This window comes from Galdieria sulphuraria (assembly GCF_000341285.1).
Source record: "Galdieria sulphuraria unplaced genomic scaffold scaf_5, whole genome shotgun sequence".
Taxonomy (NCBI): domain Eukaryota; phylum Rhodophyta; class Bangiophyceae; order Galdieriales; family Galdieriaceae; genus Galdieria; species Galdieria sulphuraria.
This window is the reverse complement of record NW_005178470.1, coordinates 149,576-170,544: the sequence shown is the minus strand read 5'-3', so window position 1 is coordinate 170,544 and position 20,969 is coordinate 149,576. Positions and strand designations below refer to the sequence as shown.

At 39.3% G+C, this 20,969-nt stretch overlaps 11 protein-coding genes across 13 annotated transcripts; 8 read left to right on the top strand and 3 right to left on the bottom strand.

Annotated features, from left to right (window-relative positions):
- Window positions 1-2,463: 2,463 nt before the first annotated feature.
- Gasu_09570 (E3 ubiquitin-protein ligase MARCH3) lies at window positions 2,464-3,534 on the bottom strand. Its single transcript, XM_005708351.1, has 3 exons — window positions 3,328-3,534; window positions 3,125-3,279; window positions 2,464-3,072 (listed from the first exon to the last, which is right to left on the bottom strand). The coding sequence occupies exons 1-3, from the start codon at window positions 3,463-3,465 to the stop codon at window positions 2,850-2,852; spliced, it is 516 nt and encodes a 171-aa protein (XP_005708408.1). The 5' UTR covers window positions 3,466-3,534; the 3' UTR covers window positions 2,464-2,849.
- A 160-nt stretch (window positions 3,535-3,694) lies between these two features.
- Gasu_09560 (ATP-binding protein involved in chromosome partitioning) lies at window positions 3,695-4,894 on the top strand. Its single transcript, XM_005708350.1, has 3 exons — window positions 3,695-3,876; window positions 3,923-4,340; window positions 4,391-4,894. Exons 1-3 carry the CDS (start codon window positions 3,724-3,726, stop codon window positions 4,756-4,758), a joined length of 939 nt encoding a protein of 312 aa, XP_005708407.1. The 5' UTR covers window positions 3,695-3,723; the 3' UTR covers window positions 4,759-4,894.
- Window positions 4,895-5,564: 670 nt separating this feature from the next.
- Window positions 5,565-7,709, top strand: Gasu_09550 (serine/threonine protein kinase). Its single transcript, XM_005708349.1, has one exon. The coding sequence runs from the start codon at window positions 5,579-5,581 to the stop codon at window positions 7,658-7,660; it is 2,082 nt and encodes a 693-aa protein (XP_005708406.1). The 5' UTR covers window positions 5,565-5,578; the 3' UTR covers window positions 7,661-7,709.
- Window positions 7,710-7,726: 17 nt separating this feature from the next.
- Gasu_09540 (metallophosphoesterase) lies at window positions 7,727-9,574 on the bottom strand. The gene has a single exon (XM_005708348.1). It carries the CDS (start codon window positions 9,571-9,573, stop codon window positions 7,756-7,758), a length of 1,818 nt encoding a protein of 605 aa, XP_005708405.1. The 5' UTR covers window position 9,574; the 3' UTR covers window positions 7,727-7,755.
- A 10-nt stretch (window positions 9,575-9,584) lies between these two features.
- Gasu_09530 (biotin synthetase) lies at window positions 9,585-10,944 on the top strand. The gene is made up of 2 exons (XM_005708347.1): window positions 9,585-9,703; window positions 9,759-10,944. Exons 1-2 carry the CDS (start codon window positions 9,697-9,699, stop codon window positions 10,883-10,885), a joined length of 1,134 nt encoding a protein of 377 aa, XP_005708404.1. The 5' UTR covers window positions 9,585-9,696; the 3' UTR covers window positions 10,886-10,944.
- Gasu_09520 (hypothetical protein) lies at window positions 10,945-11,989 on the top strand. 2 transcript variants are annotated; one of them, XM_005708346.1, is made up of 2 exons: window positions 10,955-11,844; window positions 11,899-11,989. In XM_005708346.1, the coding sequence occupies exons 1-2, from the start codon at window positions 10,959-10,961 to the stop codon at window positions 11,961-11,963; spliced, it is 951 nt and encodes a 316-aa protein (XP_005708403.1). In that variant the 5' UTR covers window positions 10,955-10,958; the 3' UTR covers window positions 11,964-11,989. The 2 variants fall into 2 exon arrangements, with proteins under 2 accessions (XP_005708402.1, XP_005708403.1); XM_005708345.1 differs by having other exon boundaries at window positions 10,945-11,899.
- A 4-nt stretch (window positions 11,990-11,993) lies between these two features.
- On the bottom strand, window positions 11,994-12,744 carry Gasu_09510 (uncharacterized protein). Its single transcript, XM_005708344.1, has 2 exons — window positions 12,567-12,744; window positions 11,994-12,516 (listed from the first exon to the last, which is right to left on the bottom strand). The coding sequence occupies exons 1-2, from the start codon at window positions 12,708-12,710 to the stop codon at window positions 12,085-12,087; spliced, it is 576 nt and encodes a 191-aa protein (XP_005708401.1). The 5' UTR covers window positions 12,711-12,744; the 3' UTR covers window positions 11,994-12,084.
- A 40-nt stretch (window positions 12,745-12,784) lies between these two features.
- Window positions 12,785-14,369, top strand: Gasu_09500 (GTP-binding protein). The gene is made up of 2 exons (XM_005708343.1): window positions 12,785-13,146; window positions 13,195-14,369. The coding sequence occupies exons 1-2, from the start codon at window positions 12,847-12,849 to the stop codon at window positions 14,344-14,346; spliced, it is 1,452 nt and encodes a 483-aa protein (XP_005708400.1). The 5' UTR covers window positions 12,785-12,846; the 3' UTR covers window positions 14,347-14,369.
- A 5-nt stretch (window positions 14,370-14,374) lies between these two features.
- On the top strand, window positions 14,375-16,419 carry Gasu_09490 (bifunctional acetyl-CoA carboxylase / biotin carboxylase subunit). 2 transcript variants are annotated; one of them, XM_005708342.1, is made up of 6 exons: window positions 14,375-14,953; window positions 15,013-15,140; window positions 15,190-15,816; window positions 15,879-16,097; window positions 16,147-16,221; window positions 16,272-16,419. In XM_005708342.1, the coding sequence occupies exons 1-6, from the start codon at window positions 14,461-14,463 to the stop codon at window positions 16,362-16,364; spliced, it is 1,635 nt and encodes a 544-aa protein (XP_005708399.1). In that variant the 5' UTR covers window positions 14,375-14,460; the 3' UTR covers window positions 16,365-16,419. The 2 variants fall into 2 exon arrangements, with proteins under 2 accessions (XP_005708399.1, XP_005708398.1); XM_005708341.1 differs by having other exon boundaries at window positions 14,998-15,140.
- Window positions 16,420-17,114: 695 nt separating this feature from the next.
- Window positions 17,115-18,489, top strand: Gasu_09480 (cyclin G1). Its single transcript, XM_005708340.1, has 2 exons — window positions 17,115-17,803; window positions 17,858-18,489. Exons 1-2 carry the CDS (start codon window positions 17,137-17,139, stop codon window positions 18,433-18,435), a joined length of 1,245 nt encoding a protein of 414 aa, XP_005708397.1. The 5' UTR covers window positions 17,115-17,136; the 3' UTR covers window positions 18,436-18,489.
- A 225-nt stretch (window positions 18,490-18,714) lies between these two features.
- Gasu_09470 (nuclear receptor interaction protein) lies at window positions 18,715-20,969 on the top strand (the record flags this gene model as incomplete). The annotated part of the gene is made up of 4 exons (XM_005708339.1): window positions 18,715-18,803; window positions 18,853-18,963; window positions 19,019-20,840; window positions 20,900-20,969. The coding sequence occupies exons 1-4, from the start codon at window positions 18,770-18,772 to the stop codon at window positions 20,910-20,912; spliced, it is 1,980 nt and encodes a 659-aa protein (XP_005708396.1). The 5' UTR covers window positions 18,715-18,769.

Sequence of the window (20,969 nt, the reverse complement as noted above, 5' to 3'; positions counted from 1 at the left end):
TCCTTTGGTAAATGTTTGAAGAAAAAGAAATGAATTCCTTGGAGATATGTAGTTGTCTTGTGCACTTGATGGTTCGAGATATTGTTTCACAGTCCGCGCAAGCCGTTTCTCTACAAATAATTACCCAGACTTGGGCAACCAACTCCGCCAATTGGACATTTTGTATGGAGTCCTTCTCGGGAAGCTTATCCGAAATGCTTTCTAAGCAATAACAGAGCTTTCTGAAGTCAAGTGCCCATTCACGCCGAATGGAATGATCTAACAGTATTAACTTAAAAGAAACAAAGCTTGCATCGGAAATCTGCTGTAAGCTGTTGCATAATTCCACATCACTTAAGGGTAAAAGAGTGATTGCTTCACTGAGATTTACTTCAGACTCTAGTACAGCTAATAACCTAGCAATGAATGCTCGAAAATTGTTGGATAGCTGGGTCTTGTTTTCTAACAAAGGGGCTTCATTTAGTTTTCAAATATGGTTTGCTCATCTTACCAGTTTTCACACATGTTTGAAAGAATGAGAAGAGTCGAGCAGGATGAAAATTTTTCCATATCTTTTTGCTTGTTGTGATTAATTTTTCACCAGTTTGTCCCTTCCAAAATGTAGGTACCAGAAAATCGTTGACTATCCGCAAGTAAATAAGTAAATCTTCTATTTGTCTCTAAAAAATTTTTTGATTATTCGTACAATACTTGAGTAAAAGTGACTAACTTTGCTTTCCAAATTCTCCACATTGTATTCAGTCAACTGAGGAGTCAGTATTCGGTGAAATGTTTCGATATAATTTGTTGGCCTTTCTTCTTCGGTGGTTCGAATGATATTACAGAGCACTGTATAAGCGACACTTAATACACAAGCTCTCGATTTTAACTTTGTGTTCATTTGTACTAGCAGTTCAAGTTGCTCTTTCAAGCAAGAAGATCTATCTTTTGTCATTTCTACCATAAGAAACGCCATTTCTTCTTCAAACATATCATCGTTATTAAGGAAATCAAGAAACGGATTGAAAAATTTCAATGAAATGAGTCCCTGAGCACAGATAGAGTTGGTTGACTCTGTTTCTGATGCAAATGTACTTTCTTCAAAAAGCGTATGAGTTAAGCTGAAGAATGATAGTAATACTTGATTTGTTTGATGGGAATTTTCAAATTGCTTCTTTCCTTTGATGAACTTGAGAAAGAACACCATGCCTTGAACAATGGATTGAAATATAAATGAAGACCTAGTTTCTCTAGTTTCTCCGAGTTGCAGCAGCTTTTGCATAATGTCGAATGTTCCTTCGAAACAGGATGCGACGCAATCAAAATCAGCATCAGTTTCTAATTTCATTTGAAATGCCGTTTTGATAGACTCAAGAAGGTATTCCGGCATTCCAGTGATAAAGACATATTGAATTATGCCAGTCCAATCGACTCTTTCTAACAAACACTCAAGTGTGTCCACAACGAGAACCCTTACCCGAATATCTGGAAACAGACATCTCAACTGCAAGAATAGAATTACTTTATCAATTGTGGCCTGGAAATTTGGATATCCGCAACGAATGAGGCAGAAAATAACCCCAACTAAATATTCCTGGAAAACAGGACTCCTCAAGTCTGGTTCTATTTCTAAGATTTTCTCAAAACCTTCTGGCAGAATCTCCGCCGAGAAATGGACGAAACGTCGACTATTTGTGTGGTAACCCGTAAACCCAGCGTTTGTGCTCTCCTGGAAGCAAACTATTTGTAAACATTGCAATATGAGGCTCGCTGCTACCAGACGAATATTCGGGATGTTACTGTAACAAATGAGATTGACGATGAGACTGACTGCCTTTTTGTTTTTCAGAAGCTCTAATGCTGTAATATTGTATATATCTGCGTCCTTCTGATCATCTTTTTTCATCAGGAACAACAGCAAGAAAATGATCTTGTAACCCTGAGGGTAACATTCATTGTCCATCAAGCTGCTTTGCTCACATTCTTTTGGTTCTACATGTGTCAACAACAAGTCGATGCAACTCTCAGTTTGTTTTTTTCCCAATATGCGATGCATTTTGCATATAATATTGTTTAAACAAAAACAAATATTTTCAAACCACAAGTCAGTTTCTGAGAAATCAGTTTCGGCCATCATAGTTAAGTCACTACTTGAAAGACATGATCCCAATGAGTCTACTATTTGAAAGAATACCTCGGTTTCTTCTCTCAACAACTCTTCCAAATTATCACTTTCTTCGATGTCCTAATATTTTTTTTTGAACCATTGCTTTCTGCGGCTTGATACAACGTATTTGTTTGTTACCTTGTTCAACATTTGCAATACTTCGAGTTTCTGACAGGAAAGGAACTCTTTGCTTTGGAGTATAGCATTTGTGCATCTTAAACAAAGATTTTCTTCCAAATAAACTTCCTTTTTCAGGCTATCTCCATGAAGCAACTCACAAAGAGTTTCCATGCAATGAAGCTGATTAAATGAGTGGATCATTCATCTCAAAAATGGCGCTAAATTGTGCATTTTTCTGGAGTCGATGCTTCCAAGAGACCCAACTAAAATACAACTCTCACAGCTTGACTTGGAGTTGATTGAAAGGATAGAAAAAAATAAGACAAAGACAGAGAAACCGTTAGGTAAGCGGTATTTGCGGAGTGGAGTGGTACGAGAAGATAGAAATAGACAAACGACAGCACAGCGCCTAGGTTTGGAGGAACCCCAGTAGTGTGTTATGTTAGCAGTTCGAAAAAGCTCGGCTTCGTATTAACTGATGGAGAGACAACTTGTTCCTGATGACCCAAAAGTTGTATTAGACGAAAAAACATGAATCGTTTATTCTATGTACAATCTCACGTGATAAAAGAATGTTGTGAAACTATACAGTTCCTTCTTCTTCGTTATTACTTATAACAACAATTTTTGCTGTTTTTCGCCTCCAAATAGCGAAACTTTTGCACACTGCTCTCATATCTAACAAGGCAAAAGCCAAGTAGTGTGCTGCAACGAAAGAATAAACGAAACAAGTGATGCACTTTTCCTTAAATCTAAGTTGTTTTAGCTTCAGAATTTGCAAAAGAACTCCAGTTTGGCTCCAAATTCTACAAAAGGCGGTTATTCCAACGAAATAGATTCATATTTGAAAGCACCTGCCTATTGACAAAAAAGGTAACATAACCCAAGTGCAGCCATTCACGCCAAGCTCCTCTGCGAAACAGGAAACTCAGTAACGAGCGTGTTTTCTTTTTACAACGGTACTGCTTGCCACATATTTCGCACTTGTATTCAGAAACTTGTTGCAACCATCTCTAACACAAGGAGTTGGGCACAGTTTATAGTATCTATCCTTTACCTACCTGGAGACACTCCCTGTGGACATATGCCAACGTACCCGTGCAGTCACAAGGTTTAATAAGCTCATAAGGATCAGTATCGTGGCATATTCTACAGAATTTTTCTTCTGTGCTTTCCTTTGTTTCTAGTGGAGTTGTCATAGACAGAGAGCAAACCGGAATGAATGACCCAATCAGTTGCAATCTGGAAAAGCTTCAAAAATGCACGCACTTTTTGATATTATGACTTGAAATAATGATGAACAGAACTGTTTTATAGAACAGAAATTGTGTTTCACTCTTCCAACTCAATACCCAAGCTTCAGTAGCAAATATCAAATAGAAAAGGTCAGCTCTGACAAAACCTTAAATTATCTTTTCGTTCAAAATAATGAATTGTATTTGACTGATATCTTGTCGATGATGCATTGTGCAAAAGTATTCGTGACAAATGGGGTCCCACTTAGAAGAGGAATACTCAATACAGGGCTAAAGTTTGTCAAGTCAAGTCACTCGTCACCTTTTGTCGGTGGAAAATCTCCCTTTGCTCCGAAGAAACTTCCCTTCGCTAAAGTATGTTGTCTAGTAGAGTGGTTACTGAAAGCTTACTCATCTCCAGTATGTCGTTGCTGTAGCTTCAGGGAAAGGTGGAGTTGGTAAATCTACCGTTTCAATCAACCTAGCTATTGCATTGCAGTCTATTGGTTTCTCAGTAGGTGTTCTTGATGCCGATGTTTATGGTCCTTCCATTCCTTACTTGTTAGCCTTGAAAGGAAAGCCAGAGTTGGATTCTAGTGAAAATTCTTCTGTTATGTTACCGAAACAAAAGTACGGACTTCAAGTAATGTCCATGGGCTTTCTTATTCCGGAGGAACAACAAGAACGAGCTTTTGTTTGGAGAGGTCCAATGGTTGGGAGTGCAATTGAACAAATGTTGTATAAAGTGAAGTGGAGTCTTATGGATTTCCTCGTTATAGATCTTCCTCCAGGAACCGGGGATGCACAGTTGAGTATATCCCAGCGTGTTCGAATCACAGGCAAGTGTATTGCTCTACAATAAGCTTACTTTGTGTGACGACCCAATCAGGTGCTGTTATTGTTTCAACTCCACAAGATATTGCTCTTATTGATGCCAAGCGAGGTGTGGATATGTTTCGACGTGTGAATGTTCCTATTATTGGCATTGTAGAAAATATGAGTTACTTTATCTGTTCCCAGTGTGGTCATAGAGAACCTATCTTTGGTGAACGAGGGGTTGAAATGACCTGTCAAGTCTTAGGTGTTTCGATGTTAGGTGCCATTCCACTTCGTACTTGTATTCGAGAGACTTGTGACAGAGGCGTACCCATTACCAAAGATAACCCAGGTAGTGAAGAAGCAGCATGTTTTCAACAAGTTGCAGAAAAAGTGAAAAATTATTGTGTTACCCATGCGAGTGTTGAAACTGCCAAGTAATGATCTTTGCTTTATATTGATATTGTCGCATGTTCATATATGAGTAAGAATTTATCAAAAGCAGGTTGAAATGGTTTTTTCGGTTTTCTAAACGTCAAAAGTAAAACGGCAAGGAAATAAAAAGTGTGACCAGACGGGATACTTCAAGTTTTGAACTTTGCGTGGAAATAAAGTAAATGAATAGAAATTGATATTCTATGGCGACTAGGTTCCCATTAGTTCTAGTTGCTTCTCCTCTGGATGAAACTGGGAAGTGGAAATCGTTTATACAAACATTTTGGATTGCTATTTTCTGATTCACAAAGATAGAGAAGATGAATGATTCGTATCATGTTCGCTTTTGGATTGGCATCATTCTCTTCCTGAGTTGAACTCACAACATGTTGTAAAACAAGCTTCTCCGTGTTTGTACACTTTGTCAAGCACAGCTGCCTCTTTGCTATTCTATAAAAACCCTGATTAAAATTAACGAAAGGTCGGTGCTATCTCATATATATATATATCACGAAGAATGCTTGGCCCTTTAAGTATCACCAAAGGCAAACGTGGATCTGCGAAACTCATCTTCGTGTTATCCCAGCGTAGTGTCACACTCACAAAGTTCAAATTACTCTCCAATCGTTCACTGGATTGCACACTGAGTTTATATTTTTCGAGTAAATTAGACGTTGCTTTCGTTGAACAAGTCTCTTCCTCTTAAAGCCAAGTATCAAACATGCCATTGAGGTGGACAAGGAAAACCTCTTCATCTGTCCATTGGTCACCCATCCATGTTCCTCAAGATGCTCGGAAGTCTGGCCGCTGCTTATTCGATTCCCAAATGGTGTTGTTCTCTTCACAATTCCCCGATGAGACATTTGGGGTCATAAATTCTGCTCTCGTGGAATTACTTTTAGCTGAAAGAATGTTATTTTTTACCAAGCCTAGAAGAGGTAGCTTACAAATGAATGTTCCTAAAATCAAGAGCCCTCTTGAAGTTTTGAGAGAAACTCAAGAAAGAGCTGGTGTGGATGGTACGAAACCGTATAACTCAGAGTGTGCCGGTTGTACTGAAAAATCGGAAAAGTCAGTCCTGCTCTCTGGCGGAACAGATCCCATCACGGACCCTTTGGTTTTGTTAAGGAGATTTCCTTCACAATACCATCCTGTTCCTGTTACGTATCAAGTGAAAAAATCACCTTTATTCCCAGCGTTCTCCTGGAGACAGGGTTTACTGGAAATAAAGGAAAGATGGCTGGTCATTCGTCAAGCAGCTGAAAACTTGTCTTCATCAAAGACGTTGGCAGATAAGCATAGCAGCGTTGAGTCAACAGAGTCGTGTTCTTCAGAAGAAAGCTCTGGGACAGTTGAGGCAGATAGTTTGGAAACGCTACCCGAGTCACAGTCACCTCCCTTTCGGAAGACAGACTCTCTTCGAATAAGAGTTGCTTTTCCTTTGATTGGAGCAAAAGTAAAACTTATCAATGGTCATACTCTGAGAGTAAAAATTTCGACGCAAAATTGTGAAAGCGAAGATATATCAGAAAATACTTCCGTGATAATGGATAAGGAAGACCAATTTGCTGCTGACGGTGCTCTTATTTTGCATAGTGGAAGAGTTTATATTCATACAGATGAAGCATCGGCACTGTTTCGTATTATCTCGAGAATTGCCAGTTCCAGATTAGCTTCTGTGGAAGATTATGACTTCATTGCACCAGTTGGAAAAGGCGCGTCAGGATCAGTTTATTTTGCCAAGTCAAAATTGAACGGACAGCTTGCAGCTATCAAAGTCATAGACAAGTCAAAGGTGTTTGGCGCTTCCAGTACATCAAGACATCTCACAGATGAACGACTACTACTGCAGTTGGCTGGAAAACATCCGTTTATTTTAGGTTTACGTGCAGCTTTCCAGACAAAAGAAAAGTTCTATTTGGTCACAGAGTTTTGTGATGGAGGTGATTTGTTTTATTATTTACATCATCATCGCAGAAAAGTTCCTGAACATCAAGTCAAAAGAATCGCTGCAGAAATACTACTTGGTTTGGAAGAGATTCACCAAAATGGCTTTGTTTACCGAGATTTAAAACCAGAAAATATTCTTATTGATAAGAATGGCCATATTCGTTTGGCAGACTTTGGTCTTTGTAGACACTTGAGTAGTCTTTCCAACTGTCGAACCAATTCCTTTTGTGGAACGAGAGCCTTTATTTCTCCTGAAATGTTAAAGTGTGAGAGTTATGGATTTTCTGTGGATATTTGGTCATTTGGTGTGTTATTGGGTGATATGTTATGTGGCAAGTCTCTTTTTTATCATAAGAATCGTTCAGAGATGTACCGACGTATCAAAGGAATGTCTCTTTCATTTCCAAAGGATATCTCAGAGGAGGCTCGTTCATTACTTAATGGCTTGCTAGAAAGGGATCCTTTACAAAGATTAGGTTGTTGTTCTGAAGGTATTGGTGAGATTAAGAAGCATCCATTTTTTGCGGATATAAATTGGAATGATATTATGCAAGCTGGTCTCCAGGGTCACTATGTGAATATATGGGGGGAAGAAAAGTTAGAAAAGGAATCACGAGGTCACAATGGACCCGAAGATACTCATTACTATCTGCGCAATTTTGATATGGAATATTTAGCAAAGCGTTCCATTACTCCAGTATTTGATCAGCATTCGACGAGTTCAACTTCTGATGAATGGAATATTACAAGGCACCGAAGTGGTTTTCGAGGCTTTGGCCATATTTTGAAGCCGTTGTTTGGTGTTAATTCATCCAAGTGTCATTCTCATGGGTGCATTTTAGGGTTTGAGTTTGAAGAAGATGTTTTATCTAGAAAACAACGCAATTCTTCTTTGTTACGGTTGCAGTCGTATAGTTCTTCTGTTGGATCTTCGTTGTCATCTCATGAAAGTGTTTGAAATGTTTCTTATTTGGGTGTTGTACATAGGAGAGTGAAAGAATTGTACAAAGAATAAAATGACATATGTTATTTGCGCAACTTTATACAAAATGGTCAAGTTGCAGCAAAAGGAACACTCTTTTGCTTTTCTATGGGAGGAAGAATTAATTCTTTGGTTTGGAAACATTCTCCTTCCATATCCCAAACCCGAGCAAAGGAACGCTCCAATACCCCTTTTTCGTTCAATTCAAATATTGTATAACGTGCAACTCGGTCTTCTTGATAAGTCATCAAGGTGCCCGAACCACTTTCACAAACCAAAGTTTGAGGTGAACCATCCAACACACCTTGATAAGGAACATGATTATGTCCATGTACTACCAAGTCAATGGAATACTTTCTACAAAACTTTGCGACGGATTTCCAATCCTTGAGGTCATGTCCAATTTCGCGGATCCAAGGTAGACCTCGGATCATAGGATTTTGTGCTGGATGGTGGAGAACTAGAATTTTCATATCGACGTTGTTTAGGATATGTGATGCTCTTTCCATCATTTCTTCTAACGCATGCCACTGTCTTCTACCAACCATTCCCCGAGCACTTCCTGGTAAAGCAGTATTCAAACCAATGAGAGCCACATTTCCTCTCATCTGAATAATAGGGAAACCATCTCCTCGAGGGGAGGTGCCGAGGACATCGGATACTGCATAGGAACCAAAATACTTTTGGAATAACTTTCGTTTCAATTCACCTCGATTATAAACATCGTGGTTTCCTGGAATGGCTGTGATACTACTTGGCGGACCAAAAAGTCGAACCACTTTAAATGCAGTAGCAAATTCGCTTTCCAAACTCAGATTAGTGATGTCTCCTGCTAATATGAGATGATCCACTCTCATTTCATGCATATCTTCAATGGCTTTGGCTAGAACTTGCACAGAAAATCTTTCTGGCCCTCTTAAAAAGAGAATATTCAATAGTCCTAGGATTCTAAGATTAAAAAATTCCAAGACATTTTCGTTCCAAAATCCATCTACATCAAAGACATGAATGTCAGAAATGACTGCAAGACGTCGAATTTTCTCACAAGGTGAAGACAAACCATGAAATGAATTGACTTGATTCGTTAAAACTGTGTGGTGATGCGAAGAGTCTTTGTCTTTCGATGTAAAATGACTGTAATATCTTCCGTCTTCTTTCCAGTTGTGATTAGAAGTATGCGCATGATATTGTGACATGTATACCGCATACATCAAAGGAAACAACTTGCCAGTACATACATCTTTGTTGGTGTACGGATTGAAAAGATAACATAGTTGGTGACAACGAGAAGGAACGGAAACATTGGATTCTCGAACAAAACCCGGACCAAAACAAATCTTTCGTTCACTATTTCTGAGTGGAGGTGAAAGTCTGCCATAACAAGTTTTACGACCTTCGAATGATCGAAAAACACAATACGAAAAACCTTGTTGCCAAAAGCAACTCGACATCCCACGTTTCAAACAAGAAGATAGACTTTGATTCTTTTTCCACCAACACGCCTTCAACTGAAGAAAACATGTAGAACACTTGCGACACTTCAAGCATCTATTTGAATTCAAAAACCTTGTACAACTTGCCCATAGTTTGTTTCGAGAATTTGTGGAGCCAGAATACACCAATTCTTCCTTCGAAATATGACAAGTTGGATTATTATAAACAAATGCCTTATAATTATCGTCTCCCAGCTTTGTCGAACGAGTCGACACCTCTGACAACCCCACTTCCAACTGACGTGTTGATAAGAGAGAAGAAACTCCTCTAAAACTGCGTTTTTTCTTACACTTCTTTTTTCCAAGTTTCGGATACTCCAAGTGTCCTTCAAAAGAGTGTGCAAAGAAAATTTTTGCTCTTGCACTTGAAAAACTCCAAAGAAGAGAAGACTGCATTAGGTAGAAATATTACAATTCCTTTCGAGTATAATCTAAATCCATTTGTCGTTTTGGCGCGGATAGTTTGTGTGTTACTTTGTGGAAAACAAAGCACACAAGGTAATAAGTTCGAGTTGCACAATGTTGGGTAAGTACTTGTAAAGTTTTTCATGAAAACAGACTTGATGACGTGATAGAGACAGCTCGACGATTGTTGACACTAAGACAATTCACTCGTTTCAGCAGCGTTCTGGCACAACCCAGTGGAGCCCAGACCTCCGAATCTTTTCCTATTCGTTCGGACTGGACACTTGAACAAGTTGAAAATGTATACTGTCAGCCACTTTTAGAGTTGATCTATCAAGCTGCCACTGTACATCGCCAGTATTTTGATTCTACTCAAGTACAACAGTGTACCTTGTTGAGCATTAAGTCAGGTGGATGTCCTGAAGACTGCAAGTATTGCTCACAATCAAGTCATCACAAGACTTTTGTGAAAGCAGAGCCGTTGATGCAGAAACAAGAAATTTTACAAGCTGCTAAACAAGCAAAGGAATCTGGAAGCACTCGCTTTTGTCTGGGTGCTGCGTGGAGAGGAGTTTCTCAAGTAGGAAATCGTCAGTTTGAACGTATTTTAGACGTAATAGGTGAAATTCGTTCCATGGGCTTGGAAGTATGCGCCACTCTTGGTTTACTTACCAAAGACCAAGCTTTGAAGCTAAAAGAAGCGGGTCTCACGGCGTACAATCATAATCTGGATACAAGTAGAGAGTTTTATCCTAAGGTTATATCTACGAGAACCTTTGAAGATCGCCTCAATACGTTGCAAAGTGTTAGAGATGCTGGTATTTCTGTTTGTTGTGGAGGCATTTTAGGTTTGGGAGAAACAGACGAGGATCGCATAAGTTTATTGCATACTTTGGCAACTATGCCGAAGCATCCTGAGTCGGTTCCAGTTAATGCTTTGGTTGCAACCAAAGGAACTCCGTTAGAAGATATGAAGCCGGTTTCTGTTTGGGAAATGTGTCGAATGATTGCTTCAGCTCGCATTCTTATGCCGTCTTCTATGGTTCGCTTAAGTGCTGGTCGAATTTCTCTAAGTCCTGCTGAGCAAGCCTTGTGTTTCCTTTCTGGAGCAAATAGTATTTTTACTGGCGAAAGACTTTTAACCACTCCAAATAACGAATTTGCACAAGATCAGATATTGTTCCAGACTTTGGGTCTCAGAGGGAAACCTCCTTTTTTCCCTATGGACAAGGAAGCTACGGAAAGTAAGAAGCAGCAGATAGGAAATAACTATCAGAGTTGTGCCTCAGCTACGCCGTTGTAAGACACTTTTTGATAATAAAATTATTTTGAATATTGCTGATTAAATTTGTTTTTGGAAAACAATGTTGCGCGCCATGAAAGAGTCAGTTTCTAAAGAGACTTTACCAACTGTTGACGACTTTGGCAACAAACAATCTAAACTGTGCAAGCAGAAAAGGAAGAGAACCAATCAAGTTGATACTAGAAAGCTTATGTTTGTACCAGTAGACTCTTCTTCTCAACCTCTGTCGCAAGAAGAAAGTTTGGTTGCTACTAGTATCACTAGAATAGATGATAAGTCTTGTTCCAATTCTACTTTAGAGTCAGAAGTTCAGAATTCTTCGACAGATACCCACTCAACTCAAGTACAACCCAATCTGGAAAATCGTATAGCCAAGTCGCAACTGAAAACCAAACAGCACTGTGAGTCAGCGCTGTTGGAAGAAAACAATAGTTCCGCAGCAGAAAATATACAAATGCAGTCTTTTGTAGAAGATATAAAGGATTCTCAAACTTTTCAAGAAAGCCATGATAGGTCAACTTCCACGACTGAGTCCAGTTTGCAAGGAACAGGGACGACTGAAGTATCATTGGAATTGGCAATAGCTCAGTTAGAGAATAGTGTTTGCAGAATGGAAGGTATAGCAAATATGAGCTTTCTTCACTTAACATGTACTACTTTGGAGATGTTGCTTACTTATCTATGGAAAATGGCTTGTCCTTGTTTTTGCTTCCATTTGCAAGGAAACCATTTATCGACCCTTCCAGACTCTATCAAGTTATTCTCAGAAAGTATCACACACCTATATTTACAAGATAATAGATTGCAAGTATTTCCTTCAACGCTTTGCTGTTTGAAGAAACTGAGAGTGCTGGATTTATCTCGAAATTGCCTGCGATATTTACCTGAAGAAATATCCAACTTGCAAAACCTTGTCATTCTTGATATATCAGACAACAATTTGATACAGCTACCTTCGAGTAAGTAATATAGTGATAGTATTGTATTCAAAATCGTTTACAGTTGTGTTTGAGGCATTTGGCAAATGCCACTACTTGAAACGATTCATTATGCTGGTAATCCCGAGTTGCAGCGTTGATCATTTCTATAACTGTTCTAACAATACTTTTCAAAATGAAAACCCAACTTTTTATGTTATCCAAAACTTTCAAGATAACCTTGAGACCATATGTATTTCGAAATCAACAACATAATTCCCCTTATGGTTTTGTTCTGGGACAAACATACCAGGGAAGGCTCTTCTTGTTCTTCTTTGGAGTCAAAAAAAATGGAACACCGAGAAAACCACTTTCTTTACTTCCTGAGCTGTCCGTACTCTGAGACTTTGTGGAATCAGGTTTGGAGCCTCCTGGAGCGATAGGCTTCGATCTTTCTTGCAATCTTTCCATTCCCTTTGAGCGCAATCTTTCAAAAGCACTTTTCGAACGATCTTCTTCTTGTCCTTGAGCTGTCTCTGGTGGAAGGAAGGGGGCACAGCCTTCGGATTTGGCCCACGAAAGTAAGTTTTTGTAGGTAGTAGCACCACAGATGAACTGTCTACTAATTCTATTGTAAAAAAAAGGAACACCGCCACAGACCGAAGAGCTGTCTAATTTTTGTAAGAGACGATTGTTTCTCGGATTGTGCCACACCTATAACGACACTCTTTTCAGATTGGAGTTTGTCAAGTCAAGACACTTACCTCCAACTTTAACATAGTCACACCTAACTCTTTCTCTATCTTATGAACAAGAGGTAACATATCTACACAGTGGTCACATTCAGTCCCGTGAAACTCCAATAAATAGGGTTCACCAACAGCTTGCTTTCGACGACTCGCAGTCATTCTTGTCAGTCAGCAATTCCTTCCGCAATCCGATGGGTGATTGTTGTATTCTTTTCGCTTTTATATCCAAAACGTCATTTGGTTGTTTTTGATATTAGTAGGATTACTTTTGTTTGGCTTTTGGGATTATCGGGATATGGGAGTTTTGAGGGTCATATTTCGACCTGAGACGATCTGTTTTGCGTGGAAGCCTTTTGTATGGCAGCCTTCAACAAGAAAGCTACACTTTCATCGTGGAGTGTTGCACAAACAATACAGCACTCGTAATAACGCGAGTAGTTGGCCCATAGCTGATTTCAAGTATTGTAACAAATTTCTGTGTACCAGTTCTACTCAGCATTCACCACCAGAAACAAAGGAAAGACTGGAACAACGATTCTTGGAGCTATTGAAGCAAAAGGCTACAAGAAAAGCATATGATATGGTGCTGAATTATGTAAGTGCATTTCAGTATATTGCTGTTGGAAAATTTTCACTTTTTTAGATTTCAACTGGCAAAGAGCTGGAAGAGCAGTCGAAAAGAAGATTTATCAAGAAGCTATCCTCGGCAGGTAGAGCTGATTTGGGACATGCGCTTTATGAAGTTTTTCGAAGTGAAAAAAATAGCTTGTCGACTGGTGATCCTACACTTCTGTTATCTATATGGAAAACCGTAGACAGCCAAAAACATAGGACTCTTATGGAACAAATACTGAAGGAGCTGGAAGATTGGGTTCAAGTTGTTTTGAAAGACAAGTTGACTGATTCAGTTGATGATAAGAAGCTTTCAGTAGTGGTTCAAGTTTGTGTGGAGCTTGCCAATTATTATGTTCAACATGGAAATGTCATACAGTCTCTAGCACACGTTCGTTGTTTAGAACAAGTGAAAGAATGGGTGAACATAGCTTCAGTGAATAAGTTATTGACAATCTACAGTAAGGCAAAGTCATTGGAAGGCCTCTATGCTACTATCGAAATGAAGAAACGTTGCAACGTTGTGTCCGATTCAGATACCAATACTTTACTAGCAGGAGCATTCATAAAAGAGATTCATTTTGTCACGGGTGCTGTTTCCATGGAAACCTTACCGAAACCTTTGCCTGAAGTGGCATTTGTTGGAAAAAGCAATGTTGGTAAGAGTTCATTGCTCAATCTTCTTGTGAACAACTATTCTATTGCCTATACGAGCAAGACTCCGGGTAAAACCCAACAACTAAATTATTTTATTGTGAATAGAAGCCAAGAAGATGGAAAGTTTTTCATGGTTGACCTTCCTGGATACGGTTATGCTCGAGTTTCCAAGGAAATGAGAGATAAATGGGTGGATTGGATAAGAGACTATTTAGAACAAAGGAAATGCTTGCAAGTTTTGTTTCATTTGATCGATGGAACTCAAGGCATTTGTCAAGAAGATCGTTACTTTATTGAATTTTTGTTGACCACAAATGTTTTGGAACGTTATTATGCGGTATTGACCAAAATGGACAAATGTAACAAGCCAAAACATGTGGTGGTACAAAATATCAAAAGTGAGCTTCTTACTTTAGGTTTTCCTTTCGAAGTAACGGTTATTCCGACAAGTTTCAAACAAAGATGGGGTAGTGAAGATCTTTGGTTGGCTCTTAAGCCTGTGATATTGAAAAATCCTGTCCGTTAAACGACGACACATTATTAAGGGCCGTCGATGAGTCATTCTCGATGAATAATTCAATTGTAATGGCGTTCACACTTGTATTATTGTGACGTCTTGTTTCACGTCCGTTGACTTTGGATGACTTGTTTTACTTTTGTTGAGACTTTTTCGTTGAAAGTGAGAAAGTCAAATCTTTCAGCTTTCAGAAATTCGTTTGTACACAGATTTAAGGTTCTTCCCTATAAAGAAACTTGTAGGAATGCTTTCTCGTCTTGGAGACTCGAGTATGGAAGTCAGTCCAATTTTTCCGTTCCTTCGACCTCTTTGGCCACAGAACAGCACATAGTTTCGTCGAGCTCTTCAGCTTTGAAAGAGAAACTAGTTGAGAAAGGGCAAAAGTACAAAGTGAAACCCATCAAGAAGGTTCTCGTTGCGAATAGAGGTGAAATAGCTGTAAGGATCATACGAAGTTGTCGAGAAATGGGTATAGAAACAGTTGCCATATATTCAACCGCAGATCGAAATGCTTTGCACGTTGCGCTGGCAGATGAAACTGTATGTATTGGTGAACCTTCCAGTAAGAAGTCGTATTTGGACATCACCAGTGTTCTCGCAGCCGCGGAGATAACAGGTCGGTAGTGTATTGTAACTTTTCAGTTTTTTTTTCTAAAAAAGGATGTTTGACAACAGGTGCCGATGCAGTTCATCCCGGGTACGGTTTCCTAAGTGAAAACTCTGTTTTTTCTTCTTCCTGTGAAGAGATGGGCGTAACATTTATCGGACCCTCACCTTTTGCCATCGACAAGATGGGAGACAAGGTACAGTTTTTGATTCTGTCCAAGGTTTCTTGATATCTATTCTTTCTAGTCCACTGCAAAGGAGACTATGTTGAACGCCGGCGTTCCTTGTGTTCCGGGTTCAAATGGGATTTTGTCGGACGCTGAAGAAGCCGTTAGGATAGCTGAAAATATAGGTTATCCAGTTCTTCTGAAGGCAACTGCTGGGGGCGGTGGAAGAGGAATAAAGCTTGCACGCAATTCTGAAGAGTTGCGTTCACTGTATCAAATGTGTTCAGCAGAAGCACAAGCGGCCTTTGGTAATGGGAAACTTTATTTGGAAAAATTCGTAGAAGCTCCTCGTCATGTAGAGATACAAGTGTTTGCTGATAAGTATGGAAATGCAATCCATTTGGGAGAAAGGGATTGTTCCATCCAACGAAGAAACCAAAAGTTAGTGGAAGAAGCACCATGTCCAGTAATGACTGAAGAACTGAGAGCCAAGATGGGAGAGGCTGCAGTCAATGCAGCCAAGGCAATCAATTATTGTGGTGCTGGTACTGTGGAGTTTTTATTGTCAGCAGCTGGAGAGTTTTATTTCATGGAAATGAATACAAGGATTCAAGTAGAGCATCCTATTACAGAACAAATAACTGGAATAGATATTGTGCAACTGCAGTTACAAATAGCAGAAGGACGTCCACTTCCTTATAGACAGGTAGGAAGTATTTTCTATGTTTTCATTGTATGTCATGTGATTATTATTCATTGGATATATAGTCCGATATCAACTTGAAAGGCCATGCCATCGAAGTCCGTGTCAATTGTGAAGAGCCAAAAGACAATTTTCGGCCTGTACCTGGCCAAGTCTCTTCTTTGTTTGTTCCTGGTGGATTAGGAATTCGCTGGGACAGCCATATATATCCTGGATATACCATTGCGCCTAATTACGACAGCATGATCGGAAAGTTGATTGTTTGGGGACCTACGAGGGATCAGGTAAGTTGATGCATTCGCTTGAATAATCCAAAGTGATGGGCATATTAAGGCTATTCGCAAAATGAAACGCGCATTAAATGAAATGAACATTGTGGGTGTTCCGTCTACCATACCATTACACAGAGTGAGTCAAAAGCTTTCTCATGAAATGACATGGTTTTGAAACTATCACAGGCTATCTTTAATAATGAGAAATTCATTCAAGGCAAGGAAATCTACACGAACTTTATAGAGACGGAAGACATCTTGTCGCAAGTAGTTGGATAAAGTTTAATGGCGAATTGACTACAACATAATAAATCTTATGTTTTTTGTTCTCAAACTTCTTTGAAAGCTAGCTTTAGATAGTCTTGAGTGGTAGTGTGACAAATCAACTGGCTACAATAGCTTGTTCATCCCGTCACTAAGTGTGTCTCCATTTCCTTCGAATCAGGGGCGGATCTATCCGTTATGACGGGACAGATTGTTCCACAATGATTTGTCGTGTCTCAGATCCAACGTTTGGCGGGAAAGAGTCTGGGATATTCACGTGTCTGGCCCATAAAGATTTTTCAGCCAATCACACTGTCATTTTTCCAGTTGCGCCAAATTTTCTCTCTCCCAATGAGAAAGAAATGTCAACGTGTCTGCTGTGAGCTGAGCCGTTGAGCGACACCTGTTTTTCTTTTGTGATATTGTTTTTTGATACCATTGGAATTCATTATTTATTTTGTGTTTTCCTTGTTTGTTGTTGGCATCAAGTCGGAAAATCTTCTTCCACTGCTCTCATTAATTGTAAGTTTAAAATATCTTTATATAGTATCACCTAACTTATACAGGACTTGACAGTTACCTACGATCTACATGACCTTTTACTAGTAACCATCTTTCACGTTATCTGCGAGCTGTATTTTCGTTGCTTGCAAAGTTTTTCGGCTGTGAGTCGAGACCAACTCTGCTTGAATCTTCTTAACAAATCTTAGGCTCTTTTTCGTTTGGAGACATTTTTCAAAAAAACGTTCACTTCGGTGTTTCCTTGTTTCAAGGTGTTGTAAGAATTATGTCTTTGTCATCACAAACACCGTCTCTACAGTGTATATTTATGCGAACTACTTCACATGCTTCAGTGCCTTACACTGAGGAGTGCTCTCTTCTCCTGTGTAAGCGAGAAACCGAAGAAAGTCTGGAGATTGAAACCGAGACCAGTATGATGTCTGAGATAACGGAGAGTTTTGACTGCAATGAATTGTTATGTAAACCTCAACAAGAAACATCGCGAGTTTTATCGCCTAAACGGAATCATTTAAGGTTCAGAGGGGAAGAAGAATATTCAGAAGATTCTCTTAACCTTTCTGAAGAGTCTTTGCTTTCATTACACTACAGTAGTGTTTTTGAAGATAACAGGAATGAATCCAACTTCTCAGCTTGGCTATTCAATCTAGATCAAGAAACAGAAGAACATTATTTTAGTATGACAAGAATAGAGCTGAGAGAGGTACACTTACGACAGAAGATGTCATTGCAGAAAACAGAGGAAGCTTTGAATGCCAATTATATGGCCTATCGACCTTTACTTTTGGAGTGGATTTGTGATGTTTGCATGGAACTTGAGTTGACTCCTGAGACATTACATACTGCAGTATATCTTTTAGACTCATTTATGTTCAAACAGAAGCTTGGTTATCCATTTCTTCAAGTCCTTTCATGCGCTTGCATTCTCGTTGCAGGTAAGTCCTATCCGTCTTCAACTTAGTTTGGACGTTTCACTCAAGGTTCCAAAGGGAAGCAAGAAGAAAGAGAAGAAAATGTTCCCGGTGCAGAAGAATTGGTATATCTTTGTCGACAATCCTTTTCATGTGAAACTCTAGTAACCATGGAAAAGATACTTTTGGAAGTTTTAGAATGGAACATCTTAACCTGCAATGTGATTCATTTTATTCGGTTCTTTCTTTTCCAATGGTGCCAACAATGCAATGATAAGTTACAGAAATCGACATACGGTATAAAGTCGCAAGCGATAGGAGAACTTGCTCTGTATCTTGCCAATCGAGCCATGATTGACAAGAATTGTTTTCTTTGCTCGCCATCTTGTCTTGCAGCAGCATCCGTTTACTGTGTGCTCTTCGGTTTGTTTGGAGAACCATTCGTAGAGGATGCCTGTAGTCTTCATATATTATGGACGGACGACAACAATTTCTTTGGTGAATATATATCAAAGCAAGTCGAGCTATTTCAACCTTGGTTTGTTGAGAAACAACTTTCTCAGACTGCGACCACTCCCATTCGTTTGTGTTCTCCTACTTCTATACAGGAAATGTTGTCTTTTAATCATGGTGGCCATTGTACGAGTTTTTGTTAAGAACAAGGGAAAACTTAGTTTTTATAAGAGCCACATGTCAAAAATTGAATTGTCACATTTTGGCATATCGTAACATTAGCAATCTTCTCTGTGCTGGGAGCCAGCTGTTCCTCTAGGATCTCCGATACTTTCAAAAAGCACTTGGTAGAATGTCCAAGTATGGTATTTGTCACTCGGGGCTAAATTTTTGCACATATATACATATATTTATGTGAATAGGGTTTTACTAGGGGAAGGCAATTGTTTTAACAAGTTACCCAAAAAAGTATAAAGCATTTGAAAATTCATTTCCATTCTGTTCATTGTTCGCTTTGGGAATTCCTTTTTGACAGGAATGCATCCTTTACAAGTTTTATCAAGTCGTCAGGGTTGTGTGTATTTCATGAAAATATTCATAAAAACTTATACTTTTAGTAGGACTTGTAGTAGAAAATGGTGGCAGCTCTGTATATTCACCCGAAAAGTTTATGAAAGAAGTTCAAGGAATGGAATGCTTTCTTCGAAGACTGAAACTGGAAGCTGCTCTTGGTACAGGGTTCAATTGTTGTTTCTTAGGATTTTTTTGTCTAAGTACTTTGTTTAGAGTCACATTCCGGCTGCGTGAATAGTGTACAGTGGAACCAGCAAGGGAGTTTATTGGTCTCAGGTTCGGACGATACCAAGTTGAAGATATGGGATGTGTCGAGAAAGAAGCTTTTACGATCTTGGGACTCGGGACACACTGCAAATATATTCTGTGCCCGTTTCATGCCCTTAACAGGAGATAATTGTGTTGTTTCTTGTGCCGCTGACAGTCAAGTGAGAGTTTCCAACCTTGAGAAGCAGACAGTGAGACCTATCAGCTGCCATACAGACAGAGTCAAAAAGTTTGTGACGGAGGAAGATTCACCCAACGTGGTGATAACAGCTTCTGAAGATGGTACAGTGCGCTGCTTTGACTTGAGACAACGTCAAAAGTGTCGAAATACGAGGAGCTCGAGTTGTAGCCACATTTTGGTGGATTTAAGACCTAGTAGGAAGAGCACTTTTTCGAGAACACCCAACTCTGTGTCAGCTATTATGGCGAGTAAAGTGGAATTCTTTTCGTTGGCGTTGAATCCTATGCAGCCTTGGTATTTTGTAACTGCTGGAAGTGATCCTTATGTGAGGCTATGGGATAGAAGAATGTCTTGTCCTGTCTCTCAATCAGTTTCCGTCTTTTGTCCGAGCCATTTGAGGGTGTCTTCGAGGAACAGTTCTTATCATTATATTACCGGAATTTCATATGATTCCAGTGGAAGGAAGATCCTGGCTTCTTATTCAGGAGAATATATCTATTTGTTTGATCATTTAAGTGGATATATGGAAGATTTCAATGAAGGAAGTCTATGTACTCAGACTAGTAATATAGTCAATCAGCGACCTCATCGTGCTAGTCGACGCAAAAGAACCAACCCTAATACGGATGAAGCAAATGGAAATAGTCATCAAACAGCCATTTCTAGAACGACTTGGAGAGCGCACGAATCTGGAGGCTCTGTTACGATGGCAGGTGCTTGTAGGGAAGGTCAAACTGTTTCTAGGCAAAATGAAATCAACTCACACCACAGTGGTGCAGCATGGAAAGGATCTAGAAAGCGAATATATCGAAATATGATTCGTCAAGAAACGGAAGCACAAGATCGAACAAGTCAAACAACTCATATTGAAGCTGAAAATTCTATTCAACCTGTTGGAAAGCAGATAGAGAGAAGAAATGACTCTATGACCGACCAGATAGGAGAAGAAAGAGCACCCGGTAGAAGTAGGTATGAACTTAGATCGAGAAGTAAGAGACGAGTTAGTGACCGAGCTGCAAATTCTTCCGAGGCGATATTCAATTCGAATATTCAACGTCCAGTAGAGAGTAGTTGTGGTGAAGTGAATAGTGAACATGACACTACTTCTTGTACAGGACGTTCCAGTAGAATATCTTATTTGAATGATCGCAGCAACAACAACAACAACAATAATAATAATAATAATAGTAATAATAACAATAATAATGATGTTACTTCGGTAGTTTCAGAAGTAAGTTCTACACCAGCTCTTGGTTTACGTATATACGAGTACGTTCGAGACGTACAAGAAGCGAGAGATTCAAATCCCATTGAACGACCAACATTAGAAGCACAGCGTTTTTCTGCTGCACAAAATGTAACCATAACCACTAACTTGGAAGATAATTATCTTGGTCTAGGACCTGATAGCACTTCCTATCATTCCGAGTTTGCTCAGTTTGATGCAAGAGATAGAATGACTAGAGATGCAGAGGAGAGTTCTTTTCACAATCGGACGGATAGTGCCAATTATAGTATTGTACCTCATCACGAAGTTTCCAATGCATCTATGGAAGCTGAAAGGGAAGCAGATAGTGCTATGCCGGTGTATAACTGTTCCGTAGTGATATCTGACTCTAATCGTCCAAGTAGCTCTACTCATGAAGCTCATGTGATTGAAGATGGCATTGCAGAACATGACGACATAGAAGAAGACGACTTGATAGAATTCATACG